At 41.2% G+C, this 14,860-nt stretch overlaps 1 protein-coding gene across 2 annotated transcripts; it reads right to left on the reverse strand.

The window, feature by feature from the left end:
- Positions 1-272: 272 nt before the first annotated feature.
- BBS10 (Bardet-Biedl syndrome 10) lies at positions 273-12,213 on the reverse strand. 2 transcript variants are annotated; one of them, XM_075209559.1, is made up of 3 exons: positions 12,103-12,213; positions 11,283-11,485; positions 273-2,511 (listed from the first exon to the last, which is right to left on the reverse strand). In XM_075209559.1, the coding sequence occupies exons 2-3, from the start codon at positions 11,474-11,476 to the stop codon at positions 645-647; spliced, it is 2,061 nt and encodes a 686-aa protein (XP_075065660.1). In that variant the 5' UTR covers positions 11,477-11,485; positions 12,103-12,213; the 3' UTR covers positions 273-644. The 2 variants fall into 2 exon arrangements, with proteins under 2 accessions (XP_075065660.1, XP_075065659.1); XM_075209558.1 differs by having other exon boundaries at positions 12,015-12,213.
- Between the last annotated feature and the right edge of the window lie 2,647 nt (positions 12,214-14,860).

Here is a 14,860-nt window from a genome sequence, read left to right on the forward strand (position 1 = left end):
ATGCCTGGTAATGCTGGAAAACGTGCTGAGGACCATGGTCATCTAGAAGGCGTCCATTTTCAAACACAATAATTTACCTCCATGGGATTTGGCTTGAGTGCTGAATAGTTTGGGTGTGGGCAAAATTGAAGTAGATCAAGTCAATGACCCTGCTCATGTGTATGAGCACCATAACCCTCAACTTTTTTTTGGAGAATGTGAAGTGAGGTTTGAGCTACCATGAAATGGGTCAACTAAGTGATGTGGCTAAAATAAATTGTAAAGTACATAGTAAAACAGAGATTTTTTTAGAAACATCTTATAATATTTTTAATCCAGTTTTTATCAACAATGCCTCTTAAGGGCACACTAAAATTTGTAAGCTCTGTTGCGTTTACAGAAGCATGAATGGAACCTGAAATAGGCATCACATGGGTCTGCTATTTGCGATTTGCAACAAAGTTGAGATGCAGAAAATATCCCATTTTAATAGGAATCCAGGCTCCTCATATAAAAATTTGTCAATACTCCATTCATCTTGCTATGAACACAGTAATCACAACAGACATGTAAAGCTAGAATGCCTGAGGCTTAAAGAAATTTTCAAGGGTAGACTGAGTGGTTTGCTTAGTTCTTACAAAATTATTCCTTTAATATTACCGGGCTCAAATATCCTCATCTGTTTCTTCATTTTCAGTGCTTATTGGTACTCTCTTGATACCAACAATTAAGTTTATGCTCACAAGTTTACTAATGCAATGGAGCACTGAAGCCACTAATTGGTACTTACAGGACACGGATTCAAGGCCTGTCTGAGCTACGTCTATTAGACCTTGATTTTTGAATGCATTAGTAAATTGTGAATAAACTAGTGGAAAGCAAATCTTTCCCTTCTTTGCTTGGTAGATATACCTGGGAATGCACAAGAGAGCATTTCCAAACATAGTAGAGATCATTGCTAGTTCTTCCTCCTTGCATGTTTTTACAAAGTTCTGGAGATGATATTGTAATAACATTTCAAATGCTCCCCCACCTGGCAATACGAGTCCAACATTTTCAAGTGATTTAGGCTGTATTTGTGTAGCAGTATTTGCAGAGCTTTTGTGCCTGAAATCCGTTGAAATACTTGATAAACAGTCATCTTCCATTTTCAAATACTGTAGTTTATCCTCCACCTGATTTAAACACATCTTACATGTACCCATGCATCTATGAGATGTGCTTAAGTTGGCTAAACGCTCTCCGACAGCACATTTGGAAACGTCCTTTTCTTCTTCGTCTGTGCAGTCCATATAGATGGCTTGGGTAGTTTTTAGTAGTTGGCACTCACCACAAGCTGAGTCATTCTGGCACTTGCTACAAGTTACACCTTGATCTTGTGCAAACACACTTCTATTAGGAAAACAATTACCTGGATTATTTGTTGGCTGTTCCCAATTGGAATCTATTGGCTGGAATAAATGCTTCAGCATTTTAAAAGCACCATGACAGGATGAAGCAAGTTGCTCAGTTTGACCTTTAACAGGCCCACAAAATACAAGGGTGTGTGGCTTGAAGGCCAATGAACCACTTAAAATAAGATGTACATACTTGTTGCACCCAATTAGAACTGGTCTGCAGCTTGTTGCTAGAAAGCTGTCAGTCAGAAGAACATCACTAAGAGGTTTGGATAGTGGGGTTGCTCCAGTAATAGTGCACAGGAGATCAATCTCTTCTGATGTTAAGCAGTCTACTATAGATATTCCGCTCAGTTTTGCATAAAACAGTACGATTTCTTGTTGCCGAACACTTGAAAATATTAACTTAATTTGGTTATTCTGCAATTGTTTTATTACATATTCAGTCCTTTCCCTTAAATATCGCTGGGAAAGCTGCAGCTGAATATCTGAGGAGACAACAAATCCTATATCAAATGCAGAGAGAGACTGATGGATCTGCTCTGTCACAATTAGTGCTTGCAGTTCGCCCTCTGCTGGACAGTACACAGAAAATGGCCGGTGAAGTACTAAGCCAGGTAATATTCTGGAATTATCTACTGGTAGTCCTGGGACTTCTGTGTGCAGTTCAGTGAAATATTTGCTCACTAAACTGACGACATTGAGAATGTTATCAATGCATAGTAAACATTTATAAAGATAATCACAGGCCAGTGTACTAATAAACACCTGGCTGTTATATCCAATCCTTCCACAGAAATAGGCATGCAGTGTTTGCTGTATAGATGTTCTGCACAAAATAATCTCTTCTTTTCCATTTGAGAAAACTGAAAGAAAGTGAGGACGGAGGTGTTTTGCTATGATGTGCTCTAGCACTCGGCTTTGGAAGATCAACAGCATATTGCTTATTCTTCTTAACACATGACCTTGCCTTTGAGATCGTGTTTTCACTGTTGAGTTCCCAGATAAAAGCAGACCTTCATTTTTTTCAGCTGTTGCCTGGAGCTCTCTGAGGACAGCACACAGTAGTAGAATAAAGGATTTCACACCATCACCAGTAATACTGTAATGCCTGGAGGCAGAGTTCACGATCATTCTAGGAAAAGATAAAATATTACCAATGATTAACTACAGAGGCAGATAATTTATTAATATAGTGAGTGCATAAAAATACTGATAACCTCTTAACCTTTTACAGCAGTAACAAGGTGTTCTCAGTAACCATTCCCATTCCCACTATATATCGTGTGGTAAAGCGAGCTTGGGACCATCTACACCCCCCCCCCTCCCTCAACACACAATTCTGTGCCCCTTCCAGCTGCAATAAAAGTTAACAAAATGTGAGTACAGTGGTAGTGCCCTGATATAATCATCACCATTTATTTATATATATAGCTCCACTGATTCCGCAGCGCTGTACAGAGAACTCATTCACATAAGTCTCTGCCCTATTGGAGCCTACAATCTAAATTCCCTAACACACACACACAGACACATAGACTAGGGTAAATTTTTTAGCAGCCAATTACCCTACCAGTATGTTTTTGGGGTATGGGAGGAAACCGGAGCACCCGGAGGAAGCCCACGCAAACACAGGGAGAACATACAAACTCATCACATAAGGCTATGGTCGGGAATTGAACTCATGACCCCAGTGCTGTAAAGCAGAAGTGCTAAACACTAAGCCACCGTGTTGCCCCATATGGTTATCCTACGCTAAGATATGACAATCTATCATAAAACACTAAAGGAGAAGCAGATAATATGCTTATATATCATGGAACACATGGATTGAGGGGGACTGCTCAAAGAATTTTAGTCTAATAAGAAATTAATAAATAACAGATTTGACACGAAGCTCAGATGCATGTATTAAGCAATGGGCAAGTGGTACCTTTACATGTAGCGATATATTGATACACAGCTGCTTTCGCAAAGAACAAATGTGTTTTTGTAAGGACTGTAATGAGAGAGAAAGGATGGTGAAAGGTATTAAATCTTTGACAGAATGAAGAGCATGGGTAGGGCGATATAGGGACACAAGACAGCATAAATAAAGGGTAAAAAAGTGCAGAATTGTTACGGACTTTAAAAGTATGGACACTGCAATGGCTGTCAAGGTTGCAGCAGTTGTGAAGTGATTAGGAAATCAGAAAATGAATCCCGTAATTCCATTAAAAATCAATTATTGTAAAGCAAGTTTGGATAGTAGGCCAGTTGTAAGAGTTGCAATAATCAAGGTGGGAGACAATGAGGGAATAATTAGTATTTTAGCAGCATCATCAGCCGGGTAATTTTAAACTGTTAAACAGGCAGGTGATAAAAGCATTGTTATCAGAAACAGAGATATTAGGTGGGGAAATACATATAGAGGATGAGTTTATGATAGAACGAGCACTTAGTCGCAATAAATAAAGTAAAACTCCTAAGCAACAAACTAAAAAAAGTGGTAGCAGTCCAGCACATGCTCATGCCAGCAGCACATCTGTGTGTGGAGAGTGCTGATAGACTCTCCACACAAGAAAACATTGAGGTGTCAGGCATTCAGAATTCTCCTGCTTTTGACAGTTGGGGGTAAGGAGATTTATTCTAAAATTTAGGGTCCAAGTGAGGTTCTTTAAATATATTTTCCTTGTAATAACTTGAATAAATTATTTATCCTGTACTCAAATAAATTATGCACCATTTAATAAGATATACTACTTAAAAAAAATATCTGTGACATAGTTTTTGTCTAATATATTATATTTAACTATATTTCGTAAAGTAGAATAAAACTGTGTAAGGATGTTTACCTACCGGTGTTAAGAAAATGCCAGTGACACTGGATTCAAAAGTGATCTGGCGTTACATGTTATGCCTGATTCATTAAAAAAATGCAAATTGTGTTCACTTTGCGTTCCTAGATGAGACGGGAATTGAATGCACATACGCCCGTATTCAAGTACAAGTAGCTCTCAAGAAATATTTCCATTGGAATATGGGTATAACTACTTGCCGAATGCAGATTGCAGGATAAGTACAATGCATATGTTCAATATAAGGTCCCATCAGAATGCATACATTAACAATTCTTAATATAATAATCACGAATAAAAATAAGTTTTATGTTTTTATTTTTTTTGTTTACATGAAATACATATCTGGATGTTCTTAATGCCTATTGTACATACAACCCATTTTTACAGGTTTTCTTACTTGCAAAAAGATTCTGGTATGCATATGCGTCCTTTATCATTCGGCACTTAACCTGCCCTGTAGCTGATGCAAGCGTTATGGCTAAAAATCTCATACCTGAGAGATGTCCAGAGCTTGAATCAGTCAAATGTGTTTGAGCTTGAACTCGGCATGCCATTACTGTACATTGCCTACATGCATACACCCCTTTCCTCACCCGTGGCAAGTGTCATTTGCATTTCAACTTGAATTGCATGCACTTGTGTTCACTAGCGAAAAGTTCATTCCTCAGCATGAGCAGAGTAATATAACGCAAGATACAGCACGTAAACATTAATCTGGCTTATTGTGTAACCAGCACTATACCTGTGGTCAGGGGTTCAATGTAGCATACTCCGCTGAACCCCTGTAAAAGTATAGAGAGGACAGATTCCAAAAAGCGCTGGTGTGATGATGCTTTAGAACACAGTGACAAGCATTAGTGGCTATACAGTCATTGGAACCAATAGGTTCCATCATCATACCCGTTTACATGCTTTTACTAGCATAAAAAAACTTTAGTAAAAGCAATGTTTTTTAATACCAGTGGGTAACTAGTCTTACAATAATAATAATAATAATAATAATAATAATAATAATAATGTAAAAAAAATATATATATATATATATGTCTATTGTTCCTGTTAAGGGTAACCCACATAAAAATATAGTGAAACCATAGAAGCAGGATAAATACAAAAATGCTTTAAGACCTGGAAAAACCCACACTTGTTTAATAAACACATTTTATTGCGGATTTTGGCAGTTATGGTATCAGTATTGACAAAAATACCGGAGAGAAGTGGTGTGTGTGGCCAATTTGACATCTTGGTTTGGGTTCCAAAACACATTATCCCTCTCTGTTAGGCTCCAGTCAGTTGCCAGCTACCCAGACTGGATGGGAATAGGCTGTATAGTTAAAGTCTAAGCTTGGGAAAGGGGGGTTTGGAGTAATAGAATACAATTATTTGTTACAACCGAAAGGTAGACAACTGCAGTTCACACATTTCAGCCAAAGAAATCACACTAGTCCAGTGCCTTAGTTCAAATAGCCTCACCTAGTTTTATTCACCATAATAAAAAATAAACAAAACAAAATCCTAGCCTATCTGGCTTCTAACTAATTCACAAGGAATATCCTCTCTACATTGAAGGACCTTATGTCCCACACACACAAAATAACAGCACTTGCTGGTAACAAATTGCGGTCTCTCTCTACAGTCCTTATGAATGGAGCCCACCCTTCTCTCTCTATTCATGACCCCAGGGACCCTTACACCATATTTTCCTACAGCCAAAAACACTCTTTGGGAAACTCCTTGCCAACACATAAAATCTCGCCAGGGTTTTAAAAAAACATACACCCCCCTTGTGTCCACCTGCGGGACGGAACACTTTTGGTCACTAAGCAATAGACTCGGCACAAAGTATCTGCATTGGCCAGCTACCTTCCTGGCCTATGCTCTGCAGAGAATTTAACATTTTGCAGAGTCTAGAACTACCTGGTTATTTTGCCATTATTCTCTTTATTAGACATCCATTTCAATGAAGCATGATCCGTGATCAATCTAAATTTCTGGCCCAAAAGGTAGTACCAACATCCATTTGATTGCCCGGGCTTCTTTTTCAATAGTGGCATAATTTCTCTCACGCTCATTCAACTTCTTGCTTAAATAAATAAGAGGATGTGCCTCACCATCTTTACTTTGGGATAACACCGCACCTATCAGATTTCACACATCTGTCTGCACCACAAATTTATTTTTAAGATCAGGCATCATCAAAATGGGTTGGGTGCACAATACTACTATCTTCAGTGCCTGAAAAGCTTTTTCTGCCTCAGGACTCCACTTCATCACAACTAACTTCTTGCCCTTGGTAATGTCAGTTGACAGGACAGCAATAGAGGCAAAATTGGCAATAAACCTTGTATAGTACTCTGTGATTCCCAGAAAAGCTCGGACCTGGTCGACCATGTTTGCATTGTCTCAATTTTATTAAGTTGGGGCTTTCTCAGACCTTTGCCTATGGTATACCCCAGATACTTGACCGCCTCCATTCCGAAGAAACACTTTTTTGGGTTGGTTGTTAACCATGCCTCACATATGGAGTCCAACACTGTTTGTACCCTGGATAGGCGAGATTGCCAATCTGGACTATGAATGACTACATCAACAAGGTAAGCACCAGCATTTTGTCTATGGGGCCTTAGAATTTTAACCATCATTCACTGAAATGGCAACCTCTTATAATGGAACAGCTCCTCTGGAGCAAAAAAAGCTGTCTTTTCTTTTGCCTCGACTGTCAACGGCACTTGCCAATACTTTTTTGTTAAATCTAAAGTGGTTACAATGCAGTTCCCAGCCATTCAATGAGTTCCTCCACACGAGATATTGGGTAGGCATCAAACTTAGACACATTATTTAGCTTCTGGAAGTCATTGCAGAAGTGTAAGCGCCCATCGGGTATCGGAATGAGTAAAATGGGACCATTCACTATGCGACTCTTCAATTACATCTAATTCCAACATTTGGGTTTCTGGAACTCTATAAGGTTTGAGCTGTCACTGAACCAGGAGTTAAGGTTATGTTATGTTGTTTCACCCAGTATGTCCACAAACATAATCTTTATCACCATAATCCATCCCGACCAAGAGATATAGGTCCTGATTCATTAAGGCAAGCAAACCAACTTTGAACCTTTGTAAAACCATGTTGCATTAGAAGAGAAGGTAAATGTAAAACGTGAGGACAGATTTATAGTTGGGTATTTTCCTTTTGTGCAAAATAATAAACTAATTTCCACCTTTTGCATTGTAGCATGGTTTGTCCAGGAGCAAATATACTCCTTTTTTTTTTTGCTTTGCTTGCCTTAATGAAACAGGCCCATAATGTTTATCCCAGTCAATAAGATTCTGCTCAAAAGAGTTCAACAAGTTGAAAAAGTTAGCATCATAAAGAAGATTATAATGTCTGGTCTGGTCATCTCCCAAATATTTAATTTTATCAGGTTGCCACCTGAAACTATGTTGTTGTTTAAGGGATGTTGTTGTTTCTTTTTAACATTGTAAGAGCTGAGGGAAATTATAGAGAGGAAGAATTTCTGATTTATCAGTAGGTATTTTAAAGTTAGATAGGTCTACATATGTCTGCAGTTCCAGGAGGAGGGTGGACAGAAAAGTGAGTGAATTTGTTAGTGTCAGGAGGATGTAATCATCTGCATATAAGGATAGCTTAGATCAGTGGTGGGTCCAGGAGGGGGCGATCGGGGCAATCGCCCCCGCTAGAAGGGGCTTGATGCCGGTGGCTGCACAATATGTGCAGTCGCAGGCAGCCTTCGCTGTCAAAAAGGGAGTGGGGACTAAATGCCCCCCCCCACCCCCTGAATCATTCCCCGTAAAATTAAATTCTAGATCCGCCCCTGGCTTATATTCTCCAGACTAGCTCGTATGCCATCAAAATTGTGGCTACAGAGCATCCGAGATGCCTGTGGCTCCAGTAAGAGTGTAAACAAGAGAGGGGAGAAGGGGCATCCCTGTCTGGTGCAGAAGGATTATAATACAAAGCTGTAATTCCACGCAAAAATCGACCCTGAAAACCCAGTTCTGCAAGAATACATCTCATAAAGGTCCTATCAAAGGCCTTTTCAGCATCCGGAGCTACCACGGGAGCGGGTGAACAACATTTATTAGCAGCAGAGATCAAGTTTATCACCTTTCTTGTACTGTCTGCGGCCTACCATAAAACCCACCTGGTCGGGATGGAGAAATGTGGGGATTATGAAAGCCAGTAGTGTACTCCCCTAACTTGTGCTCCTTCAAACGGGCACTCAAAACCCATCTCTTCCTTAAAGCCTAACAGCCTTCCACCTAACCCTCTCTCCATGCTCGCTCCCATCCCCTTGTTCCTCCTCTGTTGGGGTGCACGCTTGCTCCCCCCCCCCCCTCTGACTCCCTTTGTGCCGGCTGTCTGTTTCCCCTCCCTTTAGGATGTAAGCTCTTATGAGCAGGGCCCTTCTCCCTCCTGTCTCTCTACCTTCTCTTCTGCTCCTACTCCATTACATCTGCTTTGCCTGGAGCCTCTGAAGTTTTGGTACTAGTTGTTTATTGTTCTGTACTGTTATTCCCTGTACTGCTTGTACTGTGTTCGGCGCTACGGAAACCTTGTGGCGCCTTATAAATAAATAATAATAATAATAAAATAATAATAAGTGTGGGAGCAAATTTTTGGGTGGTGAAAGTCTGGGGTTACCGCAGGGGATGACAGGTTATACAACAAATTATAGTAGGTCGGAAACCTGTCAGTTATTTTCTGTGGCTCGTATAAGGGCATTCTGGCAAGACTTCAATAAAGATAATTCTATTACGCGTATGCTTGTGCCAAAGCTTACGGGACAATATCGCATCTGCTTTGTCCCCATTCTCATAAAAAAGTTGCTGTAGCCACTGAAGAGATTTAGCTGCCTTAGAAGCAAGCAGTTTTCTGAGCTGGTCCCAGAGAGCAAGAAGCTTAACCATACTTGCCAACTCTGGCAAGCTGTCCTGCGGGAGATCAGGGGGGAGGTGAGCATGTGGGGGCGGGGCTCCGTGAATCGCGTCATTTTGCACCACCCCCTAGATGGCATCACACTTTTGTAGGATAATTACAGCAGGGGGCGGGGCCACAATGACGCACAACTCACATCCTAAGCCCTGCCTGTCCCCCACCCCACCACTTAAGTAATAAGGGGACCAGAACCGGGAGGTTGCCCTGCTCTTCCAGGAGATTCCGGGAGAGTAGGCAACTATGAGCTTAAAATATGTCTTATGTTTCAGATAGTGGTGCTGCAGCGTAGTGAGAGCTTGAATTTGGGTATCCAGGTCCTTAAACAAATTACTAAAGTTTCCTGTTGTGGGAGGCTAAGGTTATAAGTTGACCTCTAATGGGTTTTGGGGTTTTTTTGCCCAGCAAGGATCATTTGGATCTGTGACAGTTGACATCCTCTAGATGTAGGTGAGCAATAAATATGGTGAGGGATATTTTGGGGTGTTTTTATTTCAACTAAAGTACTGGTTACAACGGTGTGTGTGTGTGTATTTAAATTTTTCTTTGGTGCACTATAGGCATGCTAGCATTTGTGGTTCCCTAAGTGCCAGCAATGGGTATGCTGGTATTTGTAGTACTACAAGTGCCAGCATGCCCAAAAACTTAATGGCAGCCTGACCATGCATGCTGGGAGCTGTAGTGCACCAGGAACAAAATGCTTTTTTACATTAAATAAATTAATTTTGCCCCACACCCATCGCCTAGTGGAAGAGCCCTACTGCTTTCAGCACAGGGCTGGGTACACCTAGGGGACGGACTCTATCTACTTCAGCCCCATGCTGACCAAACTGAGGCTGGTTTGTCATTATGGCAGAAGAAACTCAAGCTGCAGGATTCCCTGCTATAGTGCCACCAGCCCCGGCTGGCAAAGTCTAGTGCTGGTAATAGTAAATTGCTTTCTATCACTCTGATTATGCTAGTACCAGCCTAGGTTGGCAGAACTTGCTTAAGCTCTTTGAAAGGGGATTGCGCCGTTTTTTCTTTTTAACATTTAATTAAGTTTTTTTTTCTTTCTTTTTTTCTACTGTATTGCCGATTTCAGTTTAATGCATTATGTCGACATTGTGACAGTCAACTTTACAACCTGTCGACTGTAAAAATTTTGACATTTTAACCCTGTCGCCCCAATGAACATGAACACATTCTGAAGGTCAAAATTATTGCGTCGACGTTCTGAATGTCAATATTTTCATGGTTGACAATCCGACTACATTCCGAAAATTCACACACAATTAAAGATTAGCTTTGTTTGAATTAACAAGCTTTCTGATTGTAGCTATAACAAGCATGAGTGCAGCAGATCTATGTACTGCAGTTGTTCATACATGGTAGCACTGTATACATATGTTTCCTTGTGAAACCATAAGGTGTTCAGAGAGACATATTACAAAAAACTTTGCACAGGGGTCTATAAACCAATAAATATTTCAGAGCCTTACAACAAAACACAATTCTTATTAATTAACAGTACATAAGACAAATTCATATACTCAATGTCAAATACATATAAAAGAAAGCTTATATTAAAAGGTTGAAGCAAGGAGTTTTGCGTATTGGCACATGTTCTGTAGGAAACTGAAACAAACAGGATGAATAGAAAGACCGGTCTATATTCAATGCACAGGAGGCTTAAAACTTTGAAGGTTACATCCCAATATCACTATGATGCTTCTGTACAAGGAAATCATAAGACAACTTTATTTTGCACAGTATCCAGAGATCTGTGTGTCATGAAAAGGTAGAAAACCATTTGATGACAACCCTGAATAATATAACAACTCAATTGTCTACCCTCCAGGAACCAAACCCCCTCTATATCTGGCTTTGATTGGCTTATTTCAGCCACTGAGTATTACAGTCAATTCAGCCCTCTGAATAAGAATTCTACAAATCTCTATAGAAGAATATTATATCCAATGAGTACTCCGGTGATGTGAGATAATGCTGCGATCCAGCATTTTGGCATCAGGTACAGGTTTTTTTTAGCCACAACGGGCAGAGGTTATATTACATGGGGATGTTAAAAAGTGGACAATCCCTCTACATAACAAAAAGATAGCCTAAATACCTTGCAATAGGGTGATCCAATAAAAGGTACTCAAGAATTCTTCTTCCATCTTTGGTAATAAGAAGATCACCAGTGGATTTAATAAATAGAACTTGTCCTCCATCAGGACCAAAACAGCGACAAACAATATTCTCTAAAGATTCAGCCACTTGCAGGATTTTATTGATGTCCACATCCTTTGTATGTCTATGCATTTTTGCTACCTGTCAAAAGAAGCATATTTAATTATCATAGTCCAGTGAAATAACAAATCAAGAAGAAAATCTTTGGTTAATGTGTACATAATTGCAGATCATTTTTACATTATATTCTTAGTCTGTATGCTTAAATTGTACAATTAAAATGTATCAAAACTGGGCAGTAGGTAAGAGTCTAGCACTCTGTGGACAATATGGCCACGTATATAAGGACATAATAGAAACAGATCCTGTCATTTCTTTTGTGAAGAGCTCACAAGAAACACAATTACACAAAAGCGTTGGTGTGGTCACCAGGTAACATCATTTTCAGACAGACACAACACAAATTACTTTCTATGTTGAACTGATCCAGGCAATCACTGTTAATCCAGATACTAATGGTGTTTCTAGTGTTGAACGCTCAAGAGACATATGCAAAACTTAGATCAGTTTAGGACCCCTAGATAAACGGCACCCGGGACCCACAACTCCAGCACCTATTCATTGCATGTGATAATTCTTGGTTCTCTAATAATTGCACACAATGTACAACCTTCTTTGCTTATCTCCTCAAGATGTTGATGGAAACTATCAAAAACAGCCTCATAAATATTTATCGTATGTGACCTAAAGGTACATACTGCTAATACCACCGCTCCCACACATAGTGCACGGACCCTGCACTACTACAGTACATCGCTCTGCACTAGGCAAGCGCTAGATCCCTTTCAGCGAAAGGACCTGCTGACGTCACTAGGTCACGTGACTGCTGTAGTCACGTGGTACACAGGGGTGGAGGCTGCTGTAAATTCTCCTGTGTAGCTACTGAAAGTAATGGAGAATCAGTGCATTGCTCTAGCAACGAACATAGCAATATTTCTACTGAATTCAGATGGAAGAATTGTTTTCCCTGTCAGGCTTATTTACATGTGAGGTGCTTTTCAGGCATTAGTTAATCCCAGGAGACATTGAAGTGTATTAGCTAGTTTGCAAGTCAGCAATTTTAATATTCCAACATTGTGAATGAGTATTCCCAAAGTTGCATTGCATGTACTATGTTTTTTAGTGCTAAGACTAAATGAGATATATTTAATAATGGACAGTGATTGATCTTAATTCTGCTTTGGCTTTACTGTAGTCCTCTTATGAATCCCATAGTAAATACCACAGTGGGTCCTGTCCCAGCAATGGGGGAAGGAAAATTTACTTATTATTATCATTTATTTGTTAGGCGCCACAAGATTTCCGCAGCGCCGTACACAGTACAAACAGTAGACTATACAGGGTGAAACAGTACAGAACAATAAACAAAAATACCAATACATCAGAAACTCCAGGCAGGCAGATGCAATAAGCACGGAGCAGAAGAACAGGTGAGGAGACAGGAGGGAAGAGGGCCCTGCTCATGTGAGCTTACATCCTAAAGGAGGGTAGACAGAACAGGCACAAGGGGAGCCAGAAGAGAGAAGGGAGAGCGAGTGGAGGTGGTGAGGTGGTCAAGTAGATGGTTGGTAAGCTTTACGGAAGAGGTGAGTTTTCAGTGCACGTTTGAAGGAACACAAAGTAGGAGAGAGACGGATGGAACGAGGGAGGTCATTCCAGTGAAGGGGGGCTGCACGGGAAAAGTTTTGGATTCTGGAATGGGAAGAGGTGATAAGAGAGGAGGAGAGGCGGCGGTCATTGGCTGAGCACAGAGAGCGAGCAGGAGTGTGAATGGAGAGGAGGTTAGAGATGTAGGGGGTAGTAGAGTGTGAGAGAGCCTTATACGTGGTGGTGAGGAGTTTGAAAAGGATTCTGTAGGGGAAGGGAAGCCAGTGTATGGCGAGGCAGAGAGGGGAGGCCGAAGAGGAGCGGTGTGAGAGGAAGATCAGACTTGCGGCCGCATTGATTATAGAACGGAGGGGGGAGAGATGGGAGTGGGAGAGGCCAGTGAGGAGGAGGTTGCAATAATCCAGGCGGGAGATGATGAGTGCGTGGATGATAGTTTTGGTGGCATCCTGAGAGAGGAAGGGACGGATGCGGGCAATGTTGCGCAGTTGGAAGCGACAGGACTGGGCAAAGGAATGGATGTGGGGGGCAAAAGAGAGAGAGGAGTCGAGGGTGACACCCAGGCAGCAGAGTTGGGTAACAGAGGAGATGGTGGTGTTGTTGACGACAATAGAGAGGTCATGGTGGGATGGGAGTCTGGGCGGAGGAAAGACTATGAGTTCCGTTTTGGAGATATTGATTTTGAGAAATGCGCGGACATCCAGGAGGAGATGGCTGAGAGGCAGTCAGATACCCGAGAGAGGAGGGTGGAAGAAAGATCAGGAGAAGAGATGTAGAGTTGAATGTCGTCAGCATAAAGGTGATACTGAAGACCAAAGGAGGAGATGAGAGCGCAAAGTGAGGAAGTATAGAGCGAGAAGAGTAAAGGGCCGAGAACAGAGCCCTGCGGGACGCCTACAGGGAGAGGGAAGGGGGAGGTGGAAGAGCAAGACGTGGATACAGAGAAGGAGCGGTTAGCAAGGTATGAGGTGAACCAGACATGGACAGATCCAGAGAGGCCGAGAGAGAGAAGGGTTAAATGATTTCAAATTACAGTACTTTAAAAGCAATAAAATAAAGGTTGTGGGGGGAGACAAATTTAACAAATGCTTTCTGAGAGCTTTGAGTTTTTAAAAAATGGTCATATGTGAGTACTGCTTATTTTTCATGCTGACCAAATAGTATACCATAGTTGCCTGCTCTCCCGGACATTCCCGAATTTCTGATTTCTGGGAGTCCTCCTGGTTTCCTGGGAGAGCAGACTAAGCTCCCGGTTCCTAAGCAGTACGGGGGCGGGGCTTAAAACACAAATCATGCGTCATAGTGGCCTTGCCTCCTGCTTCAATTGGTCTGAAAAGGCAATTGATGTTTAGAGGGTGGGGCCAAATGATGCGACTTGCCAGGCCCTGCTCCCAACACGCCCACCTCCCCCCGATCTCCCAGAGCAAGCTTTGCCAACGTTGGTAAGTATCAGGGGTGTGCACTGGCCACTTTTTGTGTTTTGGGTTCTGATTGGTTTTGCCAAAACACCCCACTCAAGGTTTTGGTTCTGATTTAGGGTTTTGGGTTCTGATTTTTTTTTTAAAAAGTGCTAAAATCCATATTTTTGGTTTTTTTTTCACTCCTACACTATTATTAACCTCAATAACATTCATTTCCACTCATTTCCAGTCTATTCTGAACACCTCACACCTCACAATATTGTTTTTAGGCCAAAAGGTTGCACTGATGTAGCTGGATGTCTAAGCTAAGTGGGCGGCACAAACACGTGGCCCATCTAGGAGTGGCACTGCAGTGGCAGACAGGATGGCAGTTTCAAAAGCTAGGCCCCAAAGAGCACATAATGCCAAAAAAAGAGGTGCAAGATGGAAT

Source organism: Mixophyes fleayi, chromosome 4 (genome assembly GCF_038048845.1).
Source record: "Mixophyes fleayi isolate aMixFle1 chromosome 4, aMixFle1.hap1, whole genome shotgun sequence".
Taxonomy (NCBI): Eukaryota; Metazoa; Chordata; class Amphibia; order Anura; family Limnodynastidae; genus Mixophyes; species Mixophyes fleayi.

Coding starts and splice junctions, on each gene's coding strand:
- BBS10 (XM_075209559.1), bottom strand. CDS start 11,476: ATGCATAGACATACAAAGGATGTGGACATCAATAAAATCCTGCAAGTG. Junction 2,512..11,282: donor TTGGATCACCCTATTGCAAG/GTATTTAGGCTA, acceptor ATCTTTTCCTAG/AATGATCGTGAACTCTGCCT.